The 27,609-nt window shown below is 48.0% G+C and overlaps 1 protein-coding gene across 3 annotated transcripts in view; it reads left to right on the top strand.

Moving 5' to 3' along the window:
• The window catches only part of GPR155 (G protein-coupled receptor 155), a 187,653-nt gene that overhangs the window by 134,798 nt on the left and 25,246 nt on the right, over positions 1-27,609 (top strand). For all 3 annotated transcript variants that reach the window (XM_063933431.1, XM_063933432.1, XM_063933430.1), the window contains exons 11-15: positions 14,302-14,397; positions 15,213-15,346; positions 21,867-21,962; positions 24,629-24,693; positions 26,365-26,505. In XM_063933431.1, the coding sequence (XP_063789501.1) occupies positions 14,302-14,397; positions 15,213-15,346; positions 21,867-21,962; positions 24,629-24,693; positions 26,365-26,505 (532 nt within the window). The remainder of the gene's footprint in view (positions 1-14,301; positions 14,398-15,212; positions 15,347-21,866; positions 21,963-24,628; positions 24,694-26,364; positions 26,506-27,609) is intronic.

Genomic DNA, 27,609 nt, shown 5'->3' on the forward strand with positions numbered 1-27,609 from the left:
AAATTTGTCGTGTGCAATAGTTTCATTGACCAGGGATATCCAGGCCCCAGGTGTCGGGGCCTCAGCAGCCAGCCACAGCCTGGCTATGCAGACCCTAGCCAGGGCGCATAGATTGATGACATATCGCCTGCTGGACGGATCAAGAGCTTCCTCGTCCACAACCAGCAATGTACACAGCACAGGCGTACATATAGAAGAGGGAATACCGGTATCAATTATGGTGCGTATAACAACCTTCCAGAACAGAGACACGCTAGGGCACACCCAGAGCAGATGCCAAAAGTCAGCACCCATGGCTCCACACTTAGGGCACCGTGAGCCATGAGATCCCCCAATGTGTGTTAGCCTTACCGGGGTCATATACACCCTATGTAAAATATATAGTTGTATTTGCTGGTATCTGACAGAGGAAGTGGAGATCCGATGGGATCCCAGGGCAGTGTTCCATGCATCATCGGATAGCACACCTATATCCGACTCCCATCTACCCCGGAGACAAGTCAGAGGGTCACTATGGTGCATCTGAAGAATACGACCATATATCTTCGAGACCAAGTGTCCCGAGTCCAGTGTTCGCAGCATTAATTTGACCGGGGAATCAACTAGGACCGGAGGGCCATTCGGAAACTGGGCGGCCAGAGCGTGTCTCAGCTGAAGGAAACGAAAGAAAAACCCGGAGGGGATATTGTGTGCCTGTTGGAGTTGCTGGAATGAGTTAAGGGTCCCATCGCTATATAAATGGCCTAAAGAGTACACTCCCCAGTGTCCCCAGACCTCCCGGACCTGAAGTCGGCATAGCTCTGGCAGCCCATGAGCATTATCCAGTGGGGCATCAGGATCAACACCGTGGCCTCGCATCACAGAGTGCACCAATTTCCATATCAGGATGGATTGTTTAATCAGTGGCAATGAGGACATTTTGACGCTACCGCAAAGGAGTAGCTGTAACGGGGAGCCACCGGGATAGTCATGGCGTATCATCAGTGAGTGCAAGGCCAGGGCATCGAGGTCGCCAACCCACTCCCAGACACGTGCCAGCTGTGCTGCATAGTAATAAAAATGGAAATTCGGGAGGGCCAGACCCCCCAGTTCCCGTGACCTGGTCAGGGTATCCAGTCTCAGACGTGCCCGCCTGCTAGCCCACACCAGGGAGGAAAGCAACCCATTTATTTGTTTAAAAATCTTCTGCGGAATATAAACGGGGGAGTGCTGCAGGACATACAGGAGTTTGGGCTGAAAAACCATTTTAACCATGTTAACCCTTCCCGTAACCGTTAAAGGTAACTTCCCCCAGGCCTTCACCCGGGTACGGAGATACGTAATTTGAGGAGTGATATTCAGGGGGGAGAATTTCTGAGGATCATTAGACACCCAGATGCCTAGATATTTGAAGGAGTCCACCCACCGCAGCGGGAGAGTTACTAACGGGGCGGAGGGGACTTCACCCTGAAGTGGGGTGATAGAGGATTTTTCCCAATTAATTAGGAGCCCAGAGTAACGCCCGAATCCAGTAATAACTTCTAAGATCTTAGGCATAGACTCCGCATAGCGATCCACAAACATCAAAATATCATCGGCGTATAAGGCCACCTTATCCTCACGGGCACCCACTTTAAAGCCATAGATCCCCACATCCGCCCTCACGAGGCACGCAAGGGGCTCAATGGCCATGGCAAACAGAGTAGGAGATAGTGGGCAACCCTGTCGTGTACCCCTAGATAGAGGAAAGGAGTGGGATACAAAGCCATTCACCGCAACCCTCGCCGATGGAGAGGAATATAGTAATTGAACATATTTAATAAAGTTTGGGCCTATGCCAAATCTGCGCATAACTTCCCACAAATAATCCCACTCCACAGAATCAAAAGCCTTCGCGGCATCCAAAGAAACGACTATGGAGGAGGAAGGGTCCCTATGGGGAATCTGTAGGAGGGTATACAGACGTCTAAGATTAATGGAAGTCGATTTAGTGGGCATAAATCCCGTCTGATCCGGATGTATTATATGAGAAATAACTGCATTTAATCTGCCCGCCAGCACCTTGGCCAAAATTTTAATATCAGTGGGTAAGAGGGATATAGGGCGATAGGACTCGACTTTCCTAAGATCTTTGTCAGGTTTGGGGAGAACCACAATCACTGCCTCCGCCATGGATGGAGGGAGAGATTCCTGTGTGAAGATTTGACTATACAACTCAAGTAGACGGGGAACAAAGAAATCCAAGTGATGCTTATAGACCTCGGAAGGTATGCCATCCAAGCCTGAGGCCTTCCCACCAGGGGAGGCCCTCACGGCTGCCACAATTTCATCAGAGGAGATAGGCGCCTCTAACATAGCACAAGCCTCGCTGGACAAAGTGGGGAAGCAAACCCCGTCTAGATAATCATTCAGTTGTGACAAAGTACAATCCAGTTTGGATTCATATAAACGGCTATAGTAAGATACAAATTCAGCCGCCATTTGCGGAGTCTGTGTCAGGGGAATACCAACAGAGTTCACAATCTCTAGCACAACACCAGTAGGTCTATCACCTCGGGCCAGGGAGGCCATGTATGACCCGGGCCTATCACCAGTAGCGTAAAATGTATGGGAGGAGAAAAGGAGTCTATGCTGAGTCTTTTCCATCAGATAATCCTTCCATTCCTTCTGAGCCGACAACCAGGCTAGCCTAGAACTGTTCAAAGAATCTTGTAAATATTGTAATTCTGCAGCGACACTCCGGGCCTCCAACTCCACCTCCCGCCGCCTATAAAATGACTTCAGACTAGACACCCTTTTAATCAAACTCCCCCTCAGAAAGGCCTTAAACGTGTCCCATAGAATAGAGATAGATTTTTCAGCACTATTTAGTTCAAAGAATTCCCGCCATGCAGCCACCAAGTCCGAGCCGTCCCCCATATGTACAAGCCAGAATGGATTAAATTTCCATACAGCTTGGCCTCTAGAGCAGTTAAAGTCTAAGGTAAAGGACAAGGGGGAGTGGTCAGAGATACCCCTAGTCTCGTACCTAATACCACTAACCCGGGGCACCATGTCGTTCGAGAGGAGGGCCAGATCAATCCTGGAGAACGAAGAATGAGAGTGTGAAAAACAGGAGTATTGTTTAAGAGACGGGTGTCTCAATCTCCAAGGATCAACCAGGCCCAAAAAACGGAGTTCCCAGGACATGCTGCGAATGAAGACATAGAGAGCCTGTCCTTCGCCGCATCTAGCACATAATTGAAGTCCCCCAGGCAAATAACGGAGATCCCGGGGGATGAGGCCATGAACCCAGCAGCCTTCTTAAGAACATCAGGGGAATAAGGAGGGGGGGGCACATATACAGCTAGAAGGAGGACAGGAACATAAAATAGTCTACATTTCAAAAACACATATCTCCCCCAGGGGTCCGTTTGTATAGACTCCAGCACAAAGGGGACGGTCCGCCTAATAAGGACTGAAACACCACGAGAGGCAGAAGTGTGCGTGGAGTGGTATGCCCATCCCACCCAGGGTCTTTTCAAGGATAAAATCTTACTACCCACCAGGTGAGTCTCCATGAGGCAGACAATATCAGCGGCATAATGTTTAATCTGTCGGAGTACCAGGGACCTCTTGACTTTATCATTGAGCCCTCTCACGTTCCATGATAACATTCTAAGCCCAGCCATAGGACGTCAGGAGTGTAATGAGCGCAATCCCCCGCGGCCGGCCACGCCCGCCACGCAGAAGCGCAGTCGCCGCGCGCCAATGCTTAAATAATGCAGCTGCGATCCACATACATACACAACATAAACTGCAACACATAAAATAAGTACAACCCGAAACTATTCCCTGCCCCCCTCCCTGTATACCACCCCCAACATGCAGCATACTTGGATCCCAAAACAAAATACAAACACCTAAAGAAAAAAATAAACAATACTTCGTAGCACCATTAGCTAGTGCAAACGCACCGCAATCGGGGCCAAGAATATAATGACCCTCGGGAGAGAACAAAATATAGAGGCAGCCACCAGCCACCGATTACCGCCCCCCTCCATAAAATTGAGGGGAGATTATAGAGGTCCACCCCCTGGGTCAACCTAATACACAAAGCGAAACATATACGGATATCAGAGAAACAAACATAGCAAACCATATATGCAGCCCTCTCCCGCCCTCCCCCCCTGGGAGAGGCGAGCATAAAAACAAAAAAAACTAAATGAATGAATAAAAATACAAAAACCACATAACAGAGATATCCGAGCAGGCAAATGAGCAACCACACAACCCGTCCCAATCTCAGGAGCGGAGTAGTGGGGAATAAAATGGTCATCAGTATCAATCAGACCCTCCCACATCCTACCGCCTTGCAGTGACTAGCTTATATGAACACAACAGGTAAAATACACAGCAAGGAAAACAAAAAAGGGGGAACCGGAGAAAGTCTGCCTCCAGAGTTAGGCCGGGTGTTCAAGGATTCGCAAGGGCCCGTCTCGCCGGAAACCGTCTGTCCAGCCATACCATGGCCTCACGAGGAGTTGCAAAAAATTTTGTTTCACCATCAGCCACCACCCGCAGCCGAGATGGGAAGAGCATGGCATATGGCAGGTCAAGTTCACGGAGTCTCCTCTTAACAGGCAGGAATTGAGCCCTATCTTTTTGTACATCCACCGCAAAGTCCGGGAACACAGATATGGGCGCCCCGTTCCATTTCAAAGGGCCTTTGGTACGAGCCAGCCGTAACACTATGTCACGGTCACGGAAATGGAGAAACTTAGCAATAAAGGTGCGGGGTGGAGCCCCTGGGGGCAATGGGCGCAGTGGAACTCTATGAGCCCGTTCAACTGAGAAGTATGGCGAGAACTCCTCAGATCCAAAGGCGTCCCGGAGCCATTTCACGAGAAACTCCTCGGGAGCGGAGCCCTCCTCCTTCTCGGGCAGGCCAACGAAGCGGACATTATTACGTCGCAGACGTCCCTCCATGTCTGTCAGCTTTTTGCGCACATCCGTCATCCGAGATTCTAACACATCGGTGTGACGGCCCAGCGGACCGACAGAGTCTTCAACATTGGATATACGGGTCTCTGCCTCTCCCACTCTCTCCCTAACCCGCTGCAGGTCTTGATGAATAATGGAGAGGTCCGACTGCACCTGCCCAATTTTGTCAGCCAGACGTGCCTCGCTGGCGGTCACAGCATCCAACACTCTCTGTAGTGCGGCATCTGGAGGGTCAGAGGAGGCGGAACTATATGCAGGAGATGGGGGTGATGCCTCAGATCTTACAGTCTCTCCCCTCTGTTGCTGAGATCCAGGATTACGGACAAACTTATCCATTGCTCCCGCCGCCGCTCCAGTCTGGCGGCCTTTCACCATTTTGGACAGCACGGTGTCACTCCCTCCAGTCGACCGGGTATATCAAAGCAAATATAGGCAGGGGGGGGCGCCCGCACCACCACCCCACACAGCGACTAGCGGCGTGAAAGAGGATATAGATATGTATAAATAGGCAGCAGGGTTTGAGATTCCAAGTGAAAAGCAAAATGTCCGCTGAAGGTATCAGGGGGGGCAGGGACCGTCTCCCCCGAACAGAACCGTGGGTTGCAAGGGATCCGTCCCCTGACGCCAACCCCCAGGCTCAGCAGATCCGCTCACTTTACTTATAATAGAGGCAGGGTCGACAAGCCGGAGGAACGAAGCAGGGGGGGGGGGAGGATAGATTATATGCAGCTCACTGACACAGCTCCAAGCACGAATATTACTAATAGCCCTCACAGTGGTGGCTCGTATCTCACATATCAGGGTCCCAGTCTGGAAGGGGACAGGAGCCAGGTGTCCTGAAAATGGCCGCATAGGCAGGGGTTTTCATATAGGACAGCTGCACTGCCAGAGGCTCCGGCTAGAGGCACAGCTAGAGGCTCCGGCAACCAAGTCCCCCAGTCAGCTTCAGCGGACGGCGGCGGATAGCGGGAGCCGCACTTCCGGTTCCCCAGGCGGCGAGAGTCCACGGCAGCCGGGCAGCGCAGGCACACTGGATCTGAGATCCGCAGATCGACAGGGCGGCAGAGGAGAGTCCCACACTCCCGTCCCCCAGCGGGAACGGCTGGCCGCAGCGGGCGACGGAGCACCACAGGAGCCGGACTTCCGGGCAGGGGGAGACACGAGGCAGCGCCGGCTCAGCACGAATCAAGCAGGGCTCCAGGGCATCAGGTAACAGCCGCAGCCTGCTTGAACTCACTCCAGGGGGGGCAGGAGACACTCACAAGTCGATGGTCACAGCTGTGGACCCAGGGGGGGAATATAGGATATTAATTCAGGATCAAACGGCTGGAGAGCTGCACACTGCAAGTGCTACTCCATGCCCGTCCAGGCCACGCCCCCCACGTCAGCAATTTTTACCGAAGGTGGTTTCCTCTTTCCACATAAACCAACCTATCGTGGTTCCTGTGGCTACTGACGCCTTCGTTGAGTCAAAATCTCTGGATGTGGTCAGAGCTTTGAAGATTTATGTCGCCAGAACGGCTCAGATTAGGAAAACAAAGGCTCTGTTTGTTCTGTATGCTCCCAACAAGGTTGGGTGTCCCAGTGCGTACTGTATCTGCAGTTAATAGTTCTGATTACACACAGGTTGTGTTACGTTTATTGTCAGCATATTGCTGCAAATTGTTCATGCCGTTGGCCTGTGTTCTGTTGAATGCCATGTTCTGCGGCATGCTTGAGGTGTGAGCTGGTATGAATCTCCCCTTCGTTTAACAATAAATCCTTTCCTCGAAATGTCCGTCTCCCTGGGCACAGTTCCTATAACTGGAGTCTGGAGGAGGGGCATAGAGGGAGGGGCCATTTCACACCCTTTCAAAGTCTTAAAGTGCCCATGTCTCCTGCGGATCCTGTCTATACCCCATGGTTCTACTGGTGACCCCAGCATCCTCTACGGACTAAGAGAAAAGGATTTACCGGTAGGTATTAAAATCCTATTTTTTGTTGCTTTTATTTTGAAGTTCTATATTTATTTTGAGAACTTCTGTTTGCATTTGGTGTCATTTTATATTGTGGCCATTGTTGGAATGGTATCCGGACTCTGGGTCGACACCACTTAGGTCGACACCCATTAGGTCGACATTAAATAGGTCACTAGAAATAGGTCGACACGACCATTAGGTGTATTCAAAAAAAGGTCGACATGAGTTTTTCACATTTTTTTTCTTCTTTTTGTGCCCTTTTTCATACTTTACGATCCACGTGGACTACGATTGGGAACGGTAACCTGTGTCGAACACAGCAAGGCACCTTGCCCGAGGCATGGTGAGCGAGGCGAGCCAGGCAAGCCATGCGAGTTGACATGGTGCACTAATTGGGGTTCCCGTCACTTTACGAAGAAAACGACACCCAAAAAAATGAAAAACTCATGTCAACCTACAGTAATGGCAGTGTCGACCTATTTCTAGTGTCGACCTAGCCACTGTCAACCAATAGGTGTCGACCTTGAGTCCCATACCCGTTGGAATAGTAGCACAGTCTAGTCAGCTTCTTGTACATGTTACTACAACTCTCTAACATCCACTGTCAGTGATAGAGAACCTAGTAAACTCCAACTTACTAAAGGGCTGCACATTTCCTTTAATAAAAAAGCCACATGTTGACCTTTGTACTCTCTCATCGCTCATCCAGAATACTTCTGCCACTCAGATTCCCCACTTGCTCCAAAATTCCCCCCAAGCCCCCACTTACTACACAATGTCCACACACATCACTGAAGTACCCCATGTGTCAGTAGTTGGATACACTGATCTTGCCAAATGCCTCCACCGGTACACTGGTATTCCACAGGGAATAACATCGGGATGTAGAGTTGGATCTTGATCCGAGGCACCAACAGGCTAAAGCTTTGACTGCTCCCAGGATGCCTTTCACCGCCTCCTCTATAACCCAGCCTCCGTGCACAGGAGCTCAGTTTGTTAGTTGGTGCCTGCAGTGCAGGCAGCTAACAAGGACGGCTGCGCTAGGCAGCCCTGAAAAGAGCTTTTACAGAAGATAGAATACTTCAAGGGCCGCAGCATAGGCACTTACAAGTGCTATATGTCATTCTGACATATCGTGCTGCGGCTCCCTCACCTCCCCCGGCGGCGCTGTATACTCCCGCGCCCTGGTTGCCGGGTACTTACAGCGGAGGGCTCCGGTTTTCTTTAGGGCACACACACTTGCCGCTACTCTCCAGGATCGCGTCAAGGGAGGAGGTGAGGCGTTCCCCCAGGCGGGACCCGCTGGAAATCACGATCCGGCGCGATCTCTTGGAGACGAACCGCGCGTGTCGGTGTGGACACTGTGGCCATACAGGGACCCCACTAGACCACCAGGGCAAGGGCACAGATCGGATTCTATAAAAATCAGTTTTACTAAGGCCCACAGTACCCGGTGGGGAAGTCCAGCAAGGGGATAAGGCTCTGACCTGTAGCCCCTCCCTCAGCCCCAGGCGCCATTTACTGCAAATGTTCCCGCCCTGGAGCTGCATCTCTCTGTCTCCCTCACTCCCTGTCCGCATTTGGGCGCCATTTCACACATACTGAGCTGATTCTGGGACTGCTGGGCAATGTCTCCTCTGTAAAGCCGCCTGCATCATCCGCACTGTGCATTTACAGGACATTTGAGTATTCTACATGTCTGTTAGACAGTGTTAGTTAAGAACAAGTGCATACTTTCAGTTATATTTTTAGTACAAGTACCCTGGGATATACATCCACTCTTTACTGTGCATTGTTATATCTATATAGCTTTACTTAGTAGTGAAATTACTTAGTATTTCTAGTCCAGTGCAGTTTTATTGTTGTTTGTAATAACTTCTGCATTGTACATGTGACTGTGTGTGTGCCAATAGCTGCTGTGTGATCTCCATTCCGTGTATCCCACACATATTGCGATCCCTATATTCTTTACCCTGAGGGGGGCAAAGTGCGTCAGAGTTTTCATATAATATAGTGTTTCACAGGATATACTTATTTGGTATTTTTCTCTGTGTTTTACAGTCACCACATACCTCTTAAATCCTCTGTTTGTGCTCTGCTTGTAGTCACACTATACAGGGTTTTTTTTGTCAGGTAATTTGTCTGCTTACATTGTACTATTACACCCTAAGGTTACGCTTACAAATAATATCTGCTAAACGGGGTGGTAGCTCCATGGCTGATCCTGCACCAGGCAGTGCTGACGCCACAGATTACCCGAAGGAATACATAGCAGCTGAGAGTTCAGGTACTGGGGGTTCTATACCCCACAGTCAGTCTGCAGCATCGGGGGGCAAATAAAGACTCGCCGTGGGCTACCTTCTCTAATTAACTGACTACGCTGGTAACTAGACTTGCGCCTCCTTTGTGCCCTATGTACCTCCTGTGCCATTACAGCCACATATTGTCCCTGCAGTTAATCCGCCATGGGCAGATACCCTGTCTTCTCAGTTACAGCAATTAAATCAGTCTTTGGCTAAACAAAATCCTAACCCTCGCCCGCCTAAGACCAAGGGGTCATCTAAACGGGCCATTACCTCCTCACAATCCACACATGTTTCCGATACTTCATCCGATGAAGATGGCACTTACACTGACCCATCAGACACTGATGCAGATGCTTCTGATGGGGAATCACTGTCACAAGTGGATGTTCCTGACCTCTTGGAGGCTATCAGGCTGATTCTTCAAATTGATGATGACGAAGAGCCTCCAGCTACCTCTAAGAAACCAGATAAGTTTAACCGTCAGAAGGTTACTAAATTAGTTTTACCCCATTCTGACCACTTGATTGGCATATGTCAGGAATCCTGGGAATTTCCAGGAAAGAAATATTCCCTGTCTAAAAAGATGATAGCTCGTTATCCCCTCTCTGCAGAGTTAAGTAAAAATTGGGAAACACCACCAACATTGGATTCACAAGTTGCGCGTCTGGTGGTGTCCTCTGCTCTGCCTGTCACTACCATCACCTCGCTGAAGGAACCGACGGATAAGCGTGTGGAGGGTTGCTTGAAGTCCATTTACACTCTTGCAGGAGCTGTGCATAGGCCCACTATTGCGGCTTCTTGGGCGGCAAAAGCTATTGAAGCCTAGGTTCAGGAAGTTGAAGCGGAACTATCGTCTGATTTTCCTGTTAATGTTAGACAATGTCTTTCATATATTATTACAGCCTCTCATTATATTCAGGAGGCGGCATCTGATGCAGGTGTCCTGGCGGACAAAGCATCTACTACGTCCAATCTGGCTCACCGAATTCTCTGGTTGTGGTCCCGGTCCGTAGATCTGGACTCTAAAAAGACCTTGGGGGTGATCCCTTTTAAGGGAAATATATTTTTTGGGGAAGATCTCAACAAAACTGTTGCTGACTTGGCATCAGCTAAGACTGCATGTCTGCCTAGTACTACTCCTTCGGCTCCAAAGGCTTAGAGTACTTCCTTTCGTTCCTTTCGACCTCCAAGTAAATTAAAGGGTCAGGCGTACCCGAAACAGACTCGCACTTCCAAATCCACTAAGCCCAAACCTCCACGTGCCTGGGATGCCCATAAGCCTGCTTCCAAAACAGACAAGCCTGCTGCATGACGGGGCGGGCCTCCCCCTGGGGGATCCCAGGGTGGGAGGCTAACTGCTACGGTTTGCCCAGGTGCAGTTACAGACCACTTCGGACGCCTGGATAAGGGAAGTCGTCACTCACGGATACACCATCTCTTTCAAGAAACGTCCCCCTCGCCAGTTTTGCTCAACAAACATCCCTTTGGATCAGTTGAAAGCAAAAACTCTCCATTTGGTGGTACAATCTCTCCTGGATACAGGAGTGATAGCTCTGGTGCCTCTGGCTCAGAGAGGCAGGGGGTACTATTCAACGCTGTTCCTAGTCCTGAAACCAAATGGGTCCTCTTGACCCATTCTCAGCCTCAAGTCTTTGAACAAATTTGTGAAAGTTTCCAAATTCCTAATGGAAACGCTTCGCTCTATTGTTCTGGCTTTGGAACCCGAGGACTATATGGTATCACTGGACATACAGGATGCTTACCTGCATATTCCTATTGCCAAGTCGCATCAGCAATACCTGAGGTTTGCTGTTGGCAACCTACATTTTCAATTCCAGGCCTTACCTTTTGGTCTGACCACGGCTCCACAAATTTTCACCAAGGTCATGACGGCTCTCCTCCGCCGTCAGGGCATCAGTATCCTGCCGTATCTGGACTACTTGTTGATCCTGGCGAACAACAGAGGTTCTCCTTTGTCATCTGGAACGGACGGTCCAATTCCTACAAGCCCACGGGTGGCTCATCAACTGGAAGAAATCTCCCTTGGTCCCTGCTCAGAGCATGGTGCACCTGGGGGCGTTGTTGGACACACACAACCAGCAGTTGTTTTTGTCTCCGGAGAAGGTCCTGAAACTTCAGGACAATATAAGACACTTCCTATCCCGCCCACGTGTGTCGATACACTCGGCTATGCAAGTACTGGGCATCATGGTGTCGGCTTTCGACATGGTAGAGTACGCTCAATTTCACTCCCGCCCTCTCCAGAGGTTAATTCTTTCCAAATGGGACGGCCTGCCTCACCGGATCAGGACTCACATGATCTCCTTAACTCCGGAGGTTCGCCTGTCACTGACCTGGTGGCTAGAGGACCAGCAATTGAGCAGGGGTTGTCCCTTCTGGATCTCCAACTGGGTCCTTCTGACGACGGATGCCAGTCTACAGGGTTGGGGCGCGGTGTTGGAGCAACACTCTCTTCAGGGTCGGTGGACCAGGGAGGAGTCTCTCCTCCCAATAAACATTTTGGAATTACGGGCAGTGTTCAATGCATTGACACTAGCCCTGCCTCTAGTACAGAACAGGCCTGTTCAAGAACAGTCGGACAACGCCACCACAGTGGCGTACATAAATCATCAAGGCGCACTCGAAGCCGCATGGCAATGAGGGAAGTGTCAAGGATACTTCAGTGGGCGAAACGCCATCTGCCAGCCATATCGGCAGTGTTCATTCCGGGAGTCCTCAACTGGGAAGCGGACTTCCTCAGTTGTCAGGACGTACTTGCCGGAGAGTGGAGCCTTCATACAGAAGTCTTTCAACTCCTAGTGGACAAGTGGGGCCTACCAGACGTAGACCTGATGGCGTGTCGACACAATCACAAGGTTCTGGTCTTCGGAGCAAGGACAAGGGATCCTCAAGCAGCGTTCGGGGACGCACTGGCAATTCAATGGAACTTTCGGCTGCCGTATGTGTTCCCTCCGGTGTCACTCCTGCCCAGGGTAATACGGAAGTTCAAGCAAGAAGGAGGAATACTACTTCTAATCGCTCCATCGTGGCCCAGACGGCATTTGTTCTCAGACCTGCAGGGTCTCTCGATAGAGCGTCCTCTTCTGCTTCCACAGCTCCCAGACCTCCTCGTTCAGGGCCCTTGTGTCTACCAGGATCTGGCCCAACTGGCTTTGATGGCGTGTCTCTTGAAGCTTCAGTACTGAGGGCCAAAGCTTTTTCTGAGGCGGTAATTCAAACTATATTGAAGGCCCGTAAACCGGCTTCTGCTCGGATTTATTAGGGACTGGAATTCTTACTTCACATGGTATGCTGCTAAGAATTTTGATGCATTCAAGTCCAGTATTGCCAATCTTTTGGCATTCCTACAACAGGGCCTGGACTTAGGTCTTTGTCTGGCCTCCCTCTAGGTTCATATTTCTGCCTTGTCGATATGGTTTCAGAGAAAAATTGCGACTCTGCCTGATGTTCATACATTCACTCAGGGTGTTTTACGGATTCAACCTCCCTATGTTCCTCCTGTGGCTCCTTGGGATTTGTCGGTTGTTCTGGACGCCTTACAAGAGTCTCTGTTTGAACCTCTTGAGTCTGTGGACATTAAATGGCTTACTTTTAAGGTCCGGTTTTTGCTGGCTTCGCCTCTGCTAGACGGGTTTCAGACTTGGGTGCCTTATCCTGTCAGTCACCTTTTTCTGATTTTTCACCGTGACCAGGTAGTTCTTAGAACTCGCCCTGGTTATCTGCCTAAGGTGATGTCGTCTTTCCACCTTAACCAAGAGATTGTGGTTCCGGCCTTAACCTCTCCAGGTTAATCCTCCAAAGAGAGGTCTTTGGATGTGGTACGGGCTCTCCGTATTTAGGTGAAAAGAACAGCTTCGCTTAGGAGATCTGATTCTCTCTTTGTTCTCTTTTGGTTTTCACAAATGTGGCTGGCCTGCTAATAAGCAGATCTTGGCCAGATGGATTAGAATGGTGATTGCACATGCTTATGTACAGGCTGGACTTCCTGCTCCTGCTACCATCAAAGTCCATTCTACTCGGTCTGTTGGACCTTCTTGGGCAGCCCGCCGTGGTGCGACCTTTGAACAATTGTGCAAGGTGGCTACGTGGTCCTCAGTGAACACGTTCATAAGGTTCTATGCCTTTGATACTTCCGCCTCCCAGGATACTTCCTTTGGATGCCGGGTTCTTGTGCCCGCTACAGTGTGTCTCCTCCCATGAGGAACTGCTTTAGGACATCCCCAATGTTATTCCCTGTGGAATACCAGTGTACCCCGCTGCAGAAAAGGAGATTTATGGTAAGAACTTACCCTTGTTAAATCTCTTTCTGCGAGGTACACTGGATTCCACAGGGCGCCCACCCTGACGCACTTAGCTTCTTTGGATCTGTATGGCATTAGCCGCTGGTACCCTCTCCTGTTGTGAGAGTGTGGTTCGCTGTGGCTACAAACTGTTATTGTCTCTTTTTACCTGCTACTGCATTGGACTGGTTAACAAAACTGAGCTCCTGTGCACGGAGGTGGGGTTATAGAGGAGGCGGTGCAAGGTATCCTGGGAACAGTCAAAGCTTTAGCCTGTTGGTGCCTCAGATCAAGATCCAACCCAACACCCTGATGTTATTCCCTGTGGAATCCAGTGTACCTTGCAGAAAGAGATTTAACAAAGGTAAGTTCTTACCATAAATCTCCTTTTTATTAGTAGCCACATAAAAGTTGCTTTATGTGCACTATCCCCACCCCCAATTAGATATGCTGCGTGACCTTCCATCATGGTATAGAAAAGGTCAAATGATGCACAGTCCAGAAGCAGGACCAGCAGCATGCTTTCTTTAATTCCTTCCATTCAGAGGTTTAAAAAGTATGCGTAATGCAAGAGACTGGATACATGTTTCTGACGCCCGTTACAGAGAGGTTAGCCACAAGTAAGATGACGCCCACTGCAAGAAGGTGACATTGCCAAGAAGAAATACATGACACTTCTGCCCTATGAATATGTAGTGAATAAGGTGAAAGGACTTGGTCTATCTAATGCTTTGGCTACGGGGCAGGAATAACACTGTGGTGTCTTCTGTGCAGAGATCTGTGCATGTGGTCAGGAGAACGGTGATGCTTGTCAGCCTGTCGGGTCGCCAACTGGGCTGAATATAAATGAGGCTCCCAGCATCGAAGATGGTACAGTATACAGATTGTTAAGATCATACAGTGTGCTCTGTCACTATATAAAAACCTCATCTTTCATGATCATTTACTGACATTAGAACTGCGTAATCTTAGTATTTACTTTAAGTGCAGCTTTTTATGCTACTAGAATTCTAGCCTGATAAATGTTAATACTTTATGTGTGGATTGGTTAGAAAAGTGACCACTATCAAACTTCGAATGAACACAGATGGGCCAGGTGAGTGTAACAGATGCTTGGTACTTCTGGCACAGCATTGAGGGTAAAAAAGAAAAATGACCAGAATGTCAGCGAACATAGGCCCTCGTTCCGAGTTGATCGCTCGCTAGCTACTCTTAGCAGCCGTGCAAACGCATAGTAGCCGCCCATGGAGGAGAGTTTTTTTTCGCTATGCAAGAGTGCGAACGCGTGTGCAGCCGAGTGGTACAAAAACATTTTGTGCAAAAAAAAGACCAGCCCTGTAGTTACTGTACTTATTCTGTGCGATGATTCCTGCGACGAAGGTCCCGGAAATTGACGTCCGATACCCCACTTCCTGTCAATCTCCTTGCGATCGGCTGTGCGAATGGAATCGTTGCTAGAAGCAGTGCAAAACAACGATGCTCTTTGTACCCGTACGCCGTGCATGCCCATTGCGGCCCATACGCATGCAGTAGTTTTGCAGTTTTTTTAAATGACCGCTACGCAGCGAACAACGGCAGCTAGCGATCAACTCGGAATGAGGGCCATAAAGTAATGCTTAACTGAAGGGACAGGAATTGGTGTATTTCATTCTATGTGTCCTAATTCTGAATTTCCCCTCTAAAAGCCCATGAATGTTTAAGTCGATGCAATTCCCAGAGTTGTCGTCTGTCCCAAGAAGAACAGCAGCTGCACAGTGGAGACCGGCAGATAGCAAGACATGTGTTGCTGTGCTTACTTCTCATTGTGGGGCTCTTTGCCGTAAGTAGGTTGGACAGTGCCTGTTCCTTCTCACCAGCTGAAATAACATTTTCTGCACTGCTTGTAAAGAGACTTGGGGCCTAATTTATGTTTAAACGCACATGCCTACGCAGCTACGATTTTCCAGGCTATGGACTTGCTAAACATCGCAAGTGAAGCTGCCGCCAAGAAAAGAATATAGATGCCTTTCAGAGCCATCGCAAAGTGCTCAGCAACTGCAAATGCAGCACCGACGCAACAACAAGGAACATTGACTCCTAGAGTTGACCTATGGCTCCGCAGACTGGCCGAGGCAGTAGCTACGCTTGCGCCATGTTTCTCTACGTACGTGATCGCAGCTGAAAGCACATACACTCCTCAAAAATGGCCAGTACACCCGTTTCTCTTACGTCTTAGAGGATGCTGGGGACTCCGTAAGGACCATGGGGATAGACGGGCTCCGCAGGAGACATGGGCACTTTAAGAAAGACTTTAGATCTGGTGTGCACTGGCTCCTCCCTCTATGCCCCTCCTCCAGACCTCAGTTTGATACTGTGCCCAGTGGAGACTGGGTGCTTTTCAGAGAGCTCTCCTGAGCTTTCTGACAGAAAGTATATTTGTTAGGTTTTTTATTTTCAGGGAGCCTGCTGGCAATAGACTCCCTGCATCGAGGGACTGAGGGGAGAGAAGCAGACCTACTTCTGTGAGTTTCAAGGCTCTGCTTCTTAGGCTACTGGACACCATTAGCTCCAGAGGGAGTCAGAACACAGGTCTCACCCTGGAGTTCGTCCCGGAGCCGCGCCGCCGTCCTCCTCCTCACAGAGCCGGAAGATAGAAGCCGGGTGAGTATGAGAAGAAAAGAAGACTTCAGAGGCGGCAGAAGACTTCATGAGCTTCACTGAGGTAACGCACAGCAGTGCAGCTGTGCGCCATTGCTCCCACACACCTCACACACGGCAGTCACTGAAAGGGTACAGGGCACAGGGGGGGTGCCCCGGGCAGCAATATAAACCTCATTTCTGGCAAAAGAGATATATATACAGCTAGGCACTGTATATATAAAGAGCCCCCGCCAGTTTTTATTATATTTAAGCGGGACAGAAGCCCGTTGCCGAGGTGACAGGGCTTCTCCCTCAGCACTCACCAGCGCCATTTTCTCCACAGCACAGCTGAGAGGAAGCTCCCCGGAATCTCCCCTGCTTATCCACGGTGAAAGGGGGTTTCAGAGAAGAGGGGGGGGGGGTCACATAATTGGCAGCAAATAATAGTATTACAGCGCTACTGGGTAAACACATTGTGTGTTTTTCCTGGGGTATTAGCGCTGGGTGTGTGCTGGCATACTCTCTCTCTGTCTCTCCAAAGGGCCTTGTGGGGGAACTGTCTTCAGATAAGAGGATTCCCTGAGTGTGTGGTGTGTCGGTACGTGTGTGTCGACATGTCTGAGGTAAAAGGCTCTTCTAAGGAGGAGATGGAGCAAATGTGTGTGTGTGGTGTCTCCGTCGACCACGCCGACACCTGACTGGATATGTGGAATTAAGTGCTGAGGTAAATTTATTGCACAAAAGATTAGAGAACAGACAGGGAATCTACCCATGTCTGTCCCTATGTCGCAGGGACCTTCAGAGTCTCAAAACGCCCACTATCCAAAATAATAGACACTGATACCGACACGGAGTCTGACTCCAGTGTCGACTACGATAATGCAAAGTTACAGCCAAAACTGGCAGAAAAGTATTCAATATATGATTATTGTAATAAAAGATGTTTTGCATATCACTGATGACCCATCTGTCCCTGACACGAGGGTACACATGTTTAAGGGGAAGAAAGCTGAGATAACATTTCCCCCCTCTCATGAACCAAATGAATTGGGTGAAAAAGAGCGGGAATCTCCAGACAAGAAACTGCAGTTTCTCAAAAGAATTCTCATGGCGTATCCTTTCCCTGCTAGGGCCAGGATACGATGGGAATCCTCCCCTAGGGTGGACAAGGTGTTGACATGTTTACCCAAAAGGTAGCGCTGACATACCAAGATACAGCTACCCTCAGGGATCCTGCAGATAGCATGCAGAAAAGTACTTTGAAGTCCATTTACACACATTCTGGTACACTACTCAGACCGGCGATTGTGTCGGCAGGGATTTATAGCGCTGTAGCAGCGTGGACAGATACCTTATCAGCGGAGATTGAAACCCTAGATAAGGATACCAAGTTATTGACCCTAGGATATATAAAAGATGCTGTCTTATATATAAGACATGCTCAAAGAGACATTGGTCTACTGGGTTCTAGAGTCAACGCTATGTCGATTTCTGCTAGACGTGTCCTGTGGAACATGCAATGGACAGGTGATGCCGACTAAAAGAGGCATATGGAGGTTTTACCTTACAAGGGTGAGGAATTGTGTGTAGAAGGGCTCTCGGACCTGGTCTCCACAGCTATAGCTGGTAAATCTGATCTTTTGCCTTATATTCCCTCACAGCCTAAGAAAGCACGACATTATCAAATGCAGTCCTTTCGGTCGCAGAAAAACAAGAAAGTACGAGGAGCGTCCTTTCCTACCAGAGGTAAGGGCGCAGGACACAGCTAGTTCCCAGGAACAGAAGTCCTCCCCGGCCTCTACTAAATCCACCGCATGACGCTGGTGCTCCGCTAAGGGAGTCCGCCCCAGTGGGAGCACGTCTTCGACTCTTCAGCCACATCTGAGTTCACTCACAAGTGGATCCCTGGGCAATAGAAATTGTTTCTCAGGGTTACAAGCTGGAATTCGAAGAGGTGCCTCCTCGCCGGTTTTCCTGATCGGCCCTACCGGCTTCTCCCCCAGAAAGGGAGATCATATTAAATACAATTCACACATTGTATCTCCAACAGGTGGTGCTCAAGGTTCCCCTCCTTCAACAAGGAAGGGGATATTACTCAACCTTGGCTGCAGTCCCGAAACTGGACGGTTCGGTCAGACCTATTTTAAAATTAAAATCTCTGAACCTATACTTGAAAAGGTTCAAATTCAGGGGAGAATCGCTCAGAGCGATCATCGCCGGCCTGGAAGGGGGGGATTTTATGGTGTATCTAGACATAAAGGCTGCATACCTTCATGTTCCCATTTATCCACCCCATCAGTCGTACCTGAGAATTACGGTACAGTATTGTCATTACCAATTTCAGGGTAATTGGCGGAAATGATGGTGCTCCTACGCAAGCAAGGAGTCACAATTATCCCATACTTGGACGATCTCCTAATAAGGGCGAGATCAAAAGAGCAGTTGTTGAACAGCGTGTCACCTTCGCTGAAGGTGTCACTGCAACTCAGCTGGATTCTCAATATCAGTTGGTTCCTATGACTCGTCTGCCCTTCTTGGGTATGATTCTGAATACGGACCAGAAATGGGTTTATCTTCCGATAGAGAAGGCCCAGGAACTAATGACTCTGGTAAAACACATATTAAAGCAGAAACAGGTGTCAGTGCATCAACTCGGGTCCTGGGAAAGATGGTGGCATCTTACGGGGCCAGTCCCTTCAGCAGGTTCCATGCAAGGACTTTCCAATGGGATCTACGGAACAAGTGGTCCGGATCACATCTACAGATGCATCAGTTAATCACCCTGTCCCCTAGGGCCAGGGTGTCTCTCCTATGGTGGCTGTACAGTGCTCACCTTCTGCAGGGTCGCAGGTTCGCCATCCAGGACTGGATTCTGGTAGCCAGGGACGCGAGCCTCCGAGGTGGGGGAGCAGTCACACAGGGAAGAAACTTCCAAGGTCTTTGGGTCAAGTCAAAAAAACTTGTATTCAAATCAACATCCTGGAGCTGAGGGCCATACACAACGCCCTTCGGCAAGCGGAAACATTGCTTCGCGACCTACCGGTTCTGATCCAGTCAGACAACATCACCGCAGTGACTCATGTAAACCGCCAAGGCGGCACAAAGAGCAGAGTGGAAATGGCAGAAGCCACCAGGATTCTCCGCTGGGTGGAAAATCATGTAAGCGCACTGTCAGCAGTTCATTCCGGGAGTGGATATCTGAGAAGCAGACTTCCTCAGCAAACACGACCTGCATCCAAGAGAGGATTTCTTTAGGAAGCCTTCGCACAGTTTGCAAGTCAGTGGGAACTGCCACAGATAGACATGATGGCGTCCCGCCTCAACGAGAAGCTACAGAGGTATTGCGCCAGGTCAAGAGACCCTCGGGCAGTAGCTGTAGATGCCCTAGTGACACCGTGGGTGTTCCAGTCGGTCTATGTATTTCCCCCTCTTCCTCTCATACCCAAGGTGTTGAGAATGGTAGGAGGGAGAGGAATGAGAACAATCCTCATTGTTCCAGATTGGCCACGAAGGACCTGGTTTCCGGATCTGCAGGAAATGCTCACAGAAGATCCGTGGCCTCTTCCTCTAAGACAGGACCGGTTGCAACAGGGGCCATGTCTATTTCAAGACTTACCGCGGCTGCGTTGGACGGCATGGCAGTTGAACGCCGAATCCTAGCGGATAAGGGTATTCCGGATGAGGTCATTCCTACGCTAATAAAGGCTAGGAAGGACATGACATCTAAACATTATCACCGTATGTGGCGAAAATATGTTTCTTGGTGTGAGGCCAGGAATGCTCCTACGGAAGAATTCCATCTGGGCCGTTTCCTTCACTTCCTGCAAACTGGAGTGAATTTCGGCCTAAAATTAGGATCTATTAAGGTTCAGATTTCGGCCTTATCCATTTTCTTTCAAAAGGAATTGGCCTCTCTCCCTAAAGTACAAACTTTTGTGAAGGGAGTACTGCATATTCAGCCTCCTTTTGTACCTCCGGTGACGCCTTGGGACCTTAACGTGGTGTTAAGTTTCATTAAGTCACACTGGTTTGAACCACTTAAAACGGTGGAGTTGAAATATCTCACTTGGAAGGTAGTCATGTTATTAGCCTTGGCTTCGGCTAGGCGAGTGTCGGAATTAGCGGCTTTATCACATAAAAGCCCCTCTCTGGTTTTCCATATGGATAGAGCGGAATTGCGGACCCGTCCTCAATTCCTGCCAAAAGTGGTTTCATCTTTTCATATGAACTATTGTGGTGCCTGTGGCTACGCATGACTTGGAGGATCCCGAGTCCCTTGATGTGGTCAGGGCTTTGAAAATTTACGTGGCCAGATCGGCTACAGTCAGAAAAACAGAAGCACTGTTTGTCATGTATGCAACCAACAAGATTGGTGCCCCTGCTTCAAAGTAGACTATTGCTCGCTGGATCTGTAACACGATTCAGCAGGCGCATTCTACGGCGGGATTGCCGTTACCTAAATCGGTCAAGGCCCATTCCACTAGGAAGGTGGGCTCTTCTTGGGCGGTTGCCAGAGGGGTCTCGGCGCTACAGCTGTGCCGAGCTACTACTTGGTCGGGTTCAAACTCCTTTGCAAAGTTCTAGAAGTTTGATACCCTGGCTGAGGAGGACCTCCTGTTTGCTCAATCGGTGCTGCAGAGTCATCCGCACTCTCCCGCCCGTTTGGGAGCTTTGGTATAATCCCCATAGTCCTTACGGAGTCCCCAGCATCCTCTAGGACGTAAGAGAAAATAAGATTTTAAACCTACCGGTAAATCTTTTTCTCGTAGTCCGTAGAGGATGCTGGGCGCCCGTCCCAAGTGCGGACTACTTCTGCAAGACTTGTATATAGTTATTGCTTAAATAAGGGTTATGTTATAGTCTCATCGGTCTTGGACTGATGCTATGTCGTTTTCATGCTGTTAACTGGATAGTATATCACAAGTTATACGGTGTGATTGGTGTGACTGGTATGAATCTTGCCCTTGGATTAACAAAAATCCTTTCCTCGTACTGTCCGTCTCCTCTGGGCACAGTTTCTCTAACTGAGGTCTGGAGGAGGGGCATAGAGGGAGGAGCCAGTGCACACCAGATCTAAAGTCTTTCTTAAAGTGCCTATGTCTCCTGCGGAGCCCGTCTATCCCCATGGTCCTTACGGAGTCCCCAGCATCCTCTACGGACTACGAGAAAAAGATTTACCGGTAGGTTTAAAATCTTATTATTTTTGCCGCCACTCCCACATTATCTCCCCCAAACCATCCCTTGCTCTCAATCATGCTGCGTATAAAATGTCAGTGCAAGAGCGATTGTACCACGATCGCCATGTGATCGCACATGTGCAGTCTGCTAATAATCGCTCCATTGTGAAAACATCTGAATTGTGTACAAACATAAATTACGTCCTTAGATACCAAAGACTCTAGTGCTATATCTCTCTCTATCATTCTCCCTCTTCCTACCCCCCCCTCTCTCTCTCTCTCTCTCTCTCTCTCTCTCTCTCTCTCTCTCTCTCTCTCTCTCTCATTATCTCATGGAAGTAGTGGGGCATTGATTTATCGTTTTAGTGTAAATTATTTGCGTGTTTTTATTACACTAAAAATAAAAAACACTAAAACTTAACTCGGGTTGCAAGGGGCTTGTTGCGCTCATGCTCCCCCGCCGACAGTCCACTGCGGGATACCGGCGTCGGTATGCTGACGCGTACCCAACCCCCTGTTTTACGTGTCTTTTTGTTTTAACAGAATGTTTCCAGCTGCTTCTGGTGGTTGTTTAATCTGGAACCGGGGAGACTTTATGTTGAACTTCAGTTCTTTTGTGCAGTATTTAACTTTGGTCAGGTAAGTAGGTATATTATAATTTGTGATTTACCAACATTTTATTGTCCTTACAGACACGTTGAGTAAGGCACATGTATAACAAAAAAACCTTATCCGTATTGGAATATCAGACATTAATATAGTCTATGGGGGTCATTCCGAGTTGATCGCTCGCTGACGTTTTTCGCAGCACAGCGAACAGGTCACTACTGCACATGCGTGTGCACCGCAATGCGCAGGCACGTCGTACGGGTACAAAGCGGATCGTAGCTGGGTGATGGATTTAACGAAGAATCTATTCGCACAGCCGATCGCAAGGAGATTGACAGGAAGAAGACATTTGTGGGTGTCAACTGACCGTTTTCTGGGAGTGTTTGGAAAAAACGCAGGCATGTCCAAGCGTTTGCAGGGCGGGTGTCTGACGTCAATTCCGGGTCCAAAAAGACTGAAGTGGTCGCAAGGGATGAGTGTCCAGAGCTACTCAGAAATCGCAAAATACTGTTTCGTCCCGCTCGGCTGCACAAACGTTCGCACACTTGCAAAGTGAAAATACATTCCCCTATAGATGACGACTATCTGATCGCTGCAGTGCAAAAAAAAAAACGAGCGAGTGATCAACTCGGAATGAGGGCCTATGTCTACATGTATAATGGCCCAAAGGAAAATCACATACTCGTTAGACTACTATCTCTGAATGTGTAAACTCACAGGTATAAAAAGAGCAATCACTCTCTTATTGAGCTACTTTAGAAGTCACATTCGTATATGTCCCATCAATGCAAAATATATTAAAAACATTTGGGTCATAAAGAACAGAAAATGTGAATAGAAGGTAAAATATATTAATAGGCTCCATGCCGCAGTTCTGTCTAGATAAGCCCACGGAACACTTATCCTACTTGCCAAATCCCTGTTGAGACACACCCATTCCGCTGCATGTAGCGATGCATAGGAATGTGCATTGCCTGTAGTCACTCATAGTTGCGCACACTTGGATACGGAGCAGCCAATACGTTTATGTAAATCTTGCCCAATATTCAATCCCATATATTCCAGGGCAGTTACAACGCTTGGTATCTCTCCTGTGAATTATGTCTGTTTTTACTGGATAATTAAATTGTCTACCTGTGACCTAACACTCAACATCCAAATGTACATTTCATTATTGGGCAAAAAAAAGAAAAAAGACGTTAAGATAGGCCACAGTAGTAAATGGTGCAACAAATAATTCACTTGTTCAATACAGTACAGTGGCTATGGATTGAAAGATTAGCTAGTTTTTGTGTTATACTGTATATGAGGTATTTATATGTGTGTGCTATGTGATCTCATCTCCCTCCTTAGCAAATGATATAAACACATTTTAAACCTTGCACATGATCTGTATGCACTAAGAGGAAGTTGAACTTCAGCACTGGTTTTGTACCAGCCTGATATGTCAGGGGTTTAACATTGGAGAACAAGGAGAAATAATACATACAATTAATGGCCCTCATTCCGAGTTGTTCGCTCGCAAGCGGATTGTAGCAGATTTGCTCATGCTAAGCCGCCGCCTACTGGGAGTGAATCTTAGCATCTTAAAATTGCGAACGATGTATTCGCAATATTGCGATTACACACCTCGTAGCAGTTTCTGAGTAGCTTCAGACTTACTCGGCATCTGCGATCAGTTCAGTGCTTGTCGTTCCTGGTTTGACGTCACAAACACACCCAGCGTTCGCCCAGAGACTCCTCCATTTCTCCGGCCCCTCCTGCGTTTTTTCCGGAAACGGTAGCGTTTTTTCCCACACGCCCATAAAACGGCCTGTTTCCGCCCAGTAACACCCATTTCCTGTCAATCACATTACGATCTCCAGAACGATGAAAAAGCCGTGAGTAAAATTCCTAACTGCATAGCAAATTTACTTGGCGCAGTCGCAGTGCGAACATTGCGCATGCGCATTAAGCGGAAATTCGCTGCGATGCGAAGAATTTTACCGAGCGAACAACTCGGAATGAGGGCCAATGTTTCAGTGCAGCGTGCATGTTGTATTGGCTGGCATTACTATTGTTTTATATATGTTATGCACCCATGGCAAAATGAATTTGCTACTGACAAAAAAAAAATGTGTCGCTATATAAATAACTGGTAATAATAAATCAAATATATGTTACCAACACTATATAGAAGTTCCACTATGATTTTTATTTTATTTTATTTTTACCACTGATACTAATCATATAACCTGTCTTAATTTCTGAATTGATTTTAACAAACACAGTCCAGATGAGTTTCATTTTTACCAGTGCTGTCTCCACACACCTAAATGTGTAGATTACCTTTCATTTTCCATTAGCTGTCTTTAATGAGCTTATTGCAGGCATGTCCAAACTACGGCCCTCCAGCTGTTGTGAAACTACATATCCCAGCATGCCCTGACACAGTTTTGCTGTCAGAGAATGCTAAAGATGTTTCAGGGCATGCTGGGATGTGTAGTGTCTCAACAGCTGGAGGGCTGCAGTTTGGAAATGCCTGGCTTATTGGAATGTGAGAGAAAAAAACCTGCACATATGTTTTGTTAGTGCTACCTTGGCCTGCAGTATCTTCTTTTTCTAGATTTGTCATTCTGTGTGATGTAGTTCATCACATTATGAACATTACCTGTGTATAGTGCAAGTAATACCTGCCTTTGACCTGTCATATACAGGGTTTCATCTCATTTGGCATATTTGGATTGGACAAACATTTGATCATTCTTCCATGCAAGAAAAGGTATGTGTGTTTCCATACTGATTGTATGCGCTCCGTACAAGTTTGTGAACTTCTGATTATGATATCCTATAGAGTAACTATTAGTAGCATGATTCTTATAATGTACTTCATGACAGTGTTGGACTGGTGCATGAAGGGTCCACAGGGGGAATGCACTGGTAGGGGCCCACTGAAGGGAGGCAACACAAAGCTAAAGGGGTGGTGACAGTCAGGGATGTGGCTAGCCTACCAGAGGATCACAAGTAGAGTAAGAAAACTGCACAGGTCCGGAGCCAAATTAAGAATACAAAAAACATTATTACTGGTGAAATTGGTATTCTGGTTATAGTTTAAAACCAGTAATAATTTTTATGTCCAGTGTCCAGAAGGGATTGCGATATAATGTAACCCCCCTGGATTCCGATATGGCAGGAGAGGGAGGGGGCGCGACCCTTTTGGGGGCGGTCCGGCCCCCTTGGCATCACTGATGGGAGTGTACCCCAGCTATGGCATCACTGATGGGGGTGTGCTGCTGGGCTCCCCCCCAAGCTCTCCATTTAATGGGCATCTATTCACCCGTCGGCAGGCTGTTTTAGCAGGGCGCTGCCAAAGGGGCAGGGTACATTTTCCCTTTTAAAAATTGGTGAGGGTGCAGTGCCCTGCTTAAACAGCCTTGCGTGAAGACTAGAGATAAGAAGCTGTAGTTCTAGTCACCTTGGGATAGCTTGGATACAGCTGCAACAATGTAAAGACTGAAATATATCAACGGTAAGGGAAAAAAACATATTCATTGCCATTACATTAAGGTGCCAGTGCCTGCTGCAGTTTTTCTGTGATTCGGGAGTATCTACACTTTTCAATGGAGCATGCAGACTTAACTGTCTCAAAAATCATTGCCTGTACTACATTACGTCACCCATCACAGAGTATTGCAGTGACCACCATACTCTACAGGGAACATCGCAGTGACCGTTTTACCATACAAAGAGAGTCACAGTGACTGCCATATAATGCAGAGAACATAAGAATAACTGCAAGATAATGCAGAGAGTATAACAATAACTTAAGTTAATGCAGAGAACATCACAGTGACCACTATATAATACAGAGAACATCGCAGTGACCACTATATAATACAGAGAACATAGCAATAACTCAAGTTAATGTAGAGTGTTGGTGACCCCCATATAATGTAGAGGATATCGCAGTGACCCCCAAAAATAGAGACCATCAGTGCCTACCGTATAATGCAGACCCCATCACTGACATAGCCTGGGGCTCCTCCACCCGCTGACTGTGAGTGATGTCACAGCTTATTCCTGAAAATGGAACCAGTGGTGTTTATGCGGGAATCCGCCCCCCGTCCCCTCCCCTTCCAGTCACCTGCAGGCACCACTGGGTCAGCCAAAAGCCTCTTACTACTCAGCATTGCAAGCAGCTGCATTGTGCTTCGCAGCCAGTGATCTGGCTAAACCCGTAGGCCCCACTGTACCTAGAGGGCTTGACTATGAAACAACGGGACCCACTGGGGATCTGATTCTCTGGTGGCTCAGTCTGACCCTGCTTCCTGGGATGACATATGACTAGAGATGACTGCATATACCGCAGTTTCCGGACTGTCCTATTCTTGCATGTAATCCCTTCTGTATGAAACACCATATTACATCCAACCTAATTTTGCTTGTACCCCAGACTTGAATTCCTCTGGAATGGTCGGGAACCCAGTGTGAGTACTGAGGAGACCAGGCTGCCAGAGGAAATCCGGATGACGTGTCACCAGTTTGTACACTACCACAAAGACCAGTGCATCAGGAGCATAGTCAAGGAGAGAAGGTATCCTCATTTTACATGGCATAACATGAAGCTAAATTACAGGAATACATCTTATGCTATATAGGTCCTAGAAATATGTCTAGAGGATATATTTTTCCTATGTGATGTAATTATAGTTGTACTGAAGGATGTGCATGGCTGCAATATGTTACTGAGAGAAAACTACTTGGGGTCTTGAGTTTTGTTCTCCAGGCCACCATTTAAAGCAACCATTAGTGGGAAGATACGGCAAAGATACAGACAATCACATACAGTACACCTCTACAGACAGCGGCAGCTCCTCACTTACCTGAATTGCAACAACACATTATGTCTAACAACTGCAGTGTTTTTCCACTTACTATAGAAATACCGATGAAATTGTCAGTTAACTATTTCTATTAACTCCACATATTAATGGGCATCTAAGTGCAATGGAGAGTTAAGATATTGGGTTGCCTGCAGAATTCATTAAACTGTATATCACCAAAACAATATAGTGTCAGCAGTATCCGGCCAGACCTAGCTAGCTTACTTCAGTGAGTGATACTCGGCAGGAGTACTGATGGGGAGATTTATCATAGTGTGAAGAGAGATAAAGTTCCAACGAATCAGCATCTGACTGCCATGTTAGAGGCTGTGTTTGAAAAATGACAAGGGCTGATTGGTTGGTAATTTATTTTTCAAGCTTTGATAAATCTCGCTGAGTCCATCCTTCAAACTTGGTCTGTTAGCGGACTATGAGGACCAAGTTCAAGGAATACTGATCTGGTTTGGCCAAAGAGGGCTTCCCAAGATTGTAAGCGAGACCCTCACATTCCTGGGGCACCTTCTTTGGGCACTACTTTGGGTAGCGGCCAGGATTTCCCCTCAATGTGGACCTGTTATGCACTTAATGTTTAATGTTTCCTATGGATCTCCAAGGAACCAATGATTCACAAAGGCGCTGCCTAATATTTGTTCAACGTTCAAAATGACTCCCTGCATTATGAGATGACAAATCTATTTTAGAAAGGTTTTCCACCTTCAGATTGATTTGCTTTGTTGATTCTTTTCTTCAACTTGTGTTAAAAGCAGTGATTTATCTATTACCTTCAGTGTCTTCCACATGCACTGCGTATACTC

Source organism: Pseudophryne corroboree, chromosome 7, assembly GCF_028390025.1.
Source record: "Pseudophryne corroboree isolate aPseCor3 chromosome 7, aPseCor3.hap2, whole genome shotgun sequence".
Taxonomy (NCBI): Eukaryota; Metazoa; Chordata; class Amphibia; order Anura; family Myobatrachidae; genus Pseudophryne; species Pseudophryne corroboree.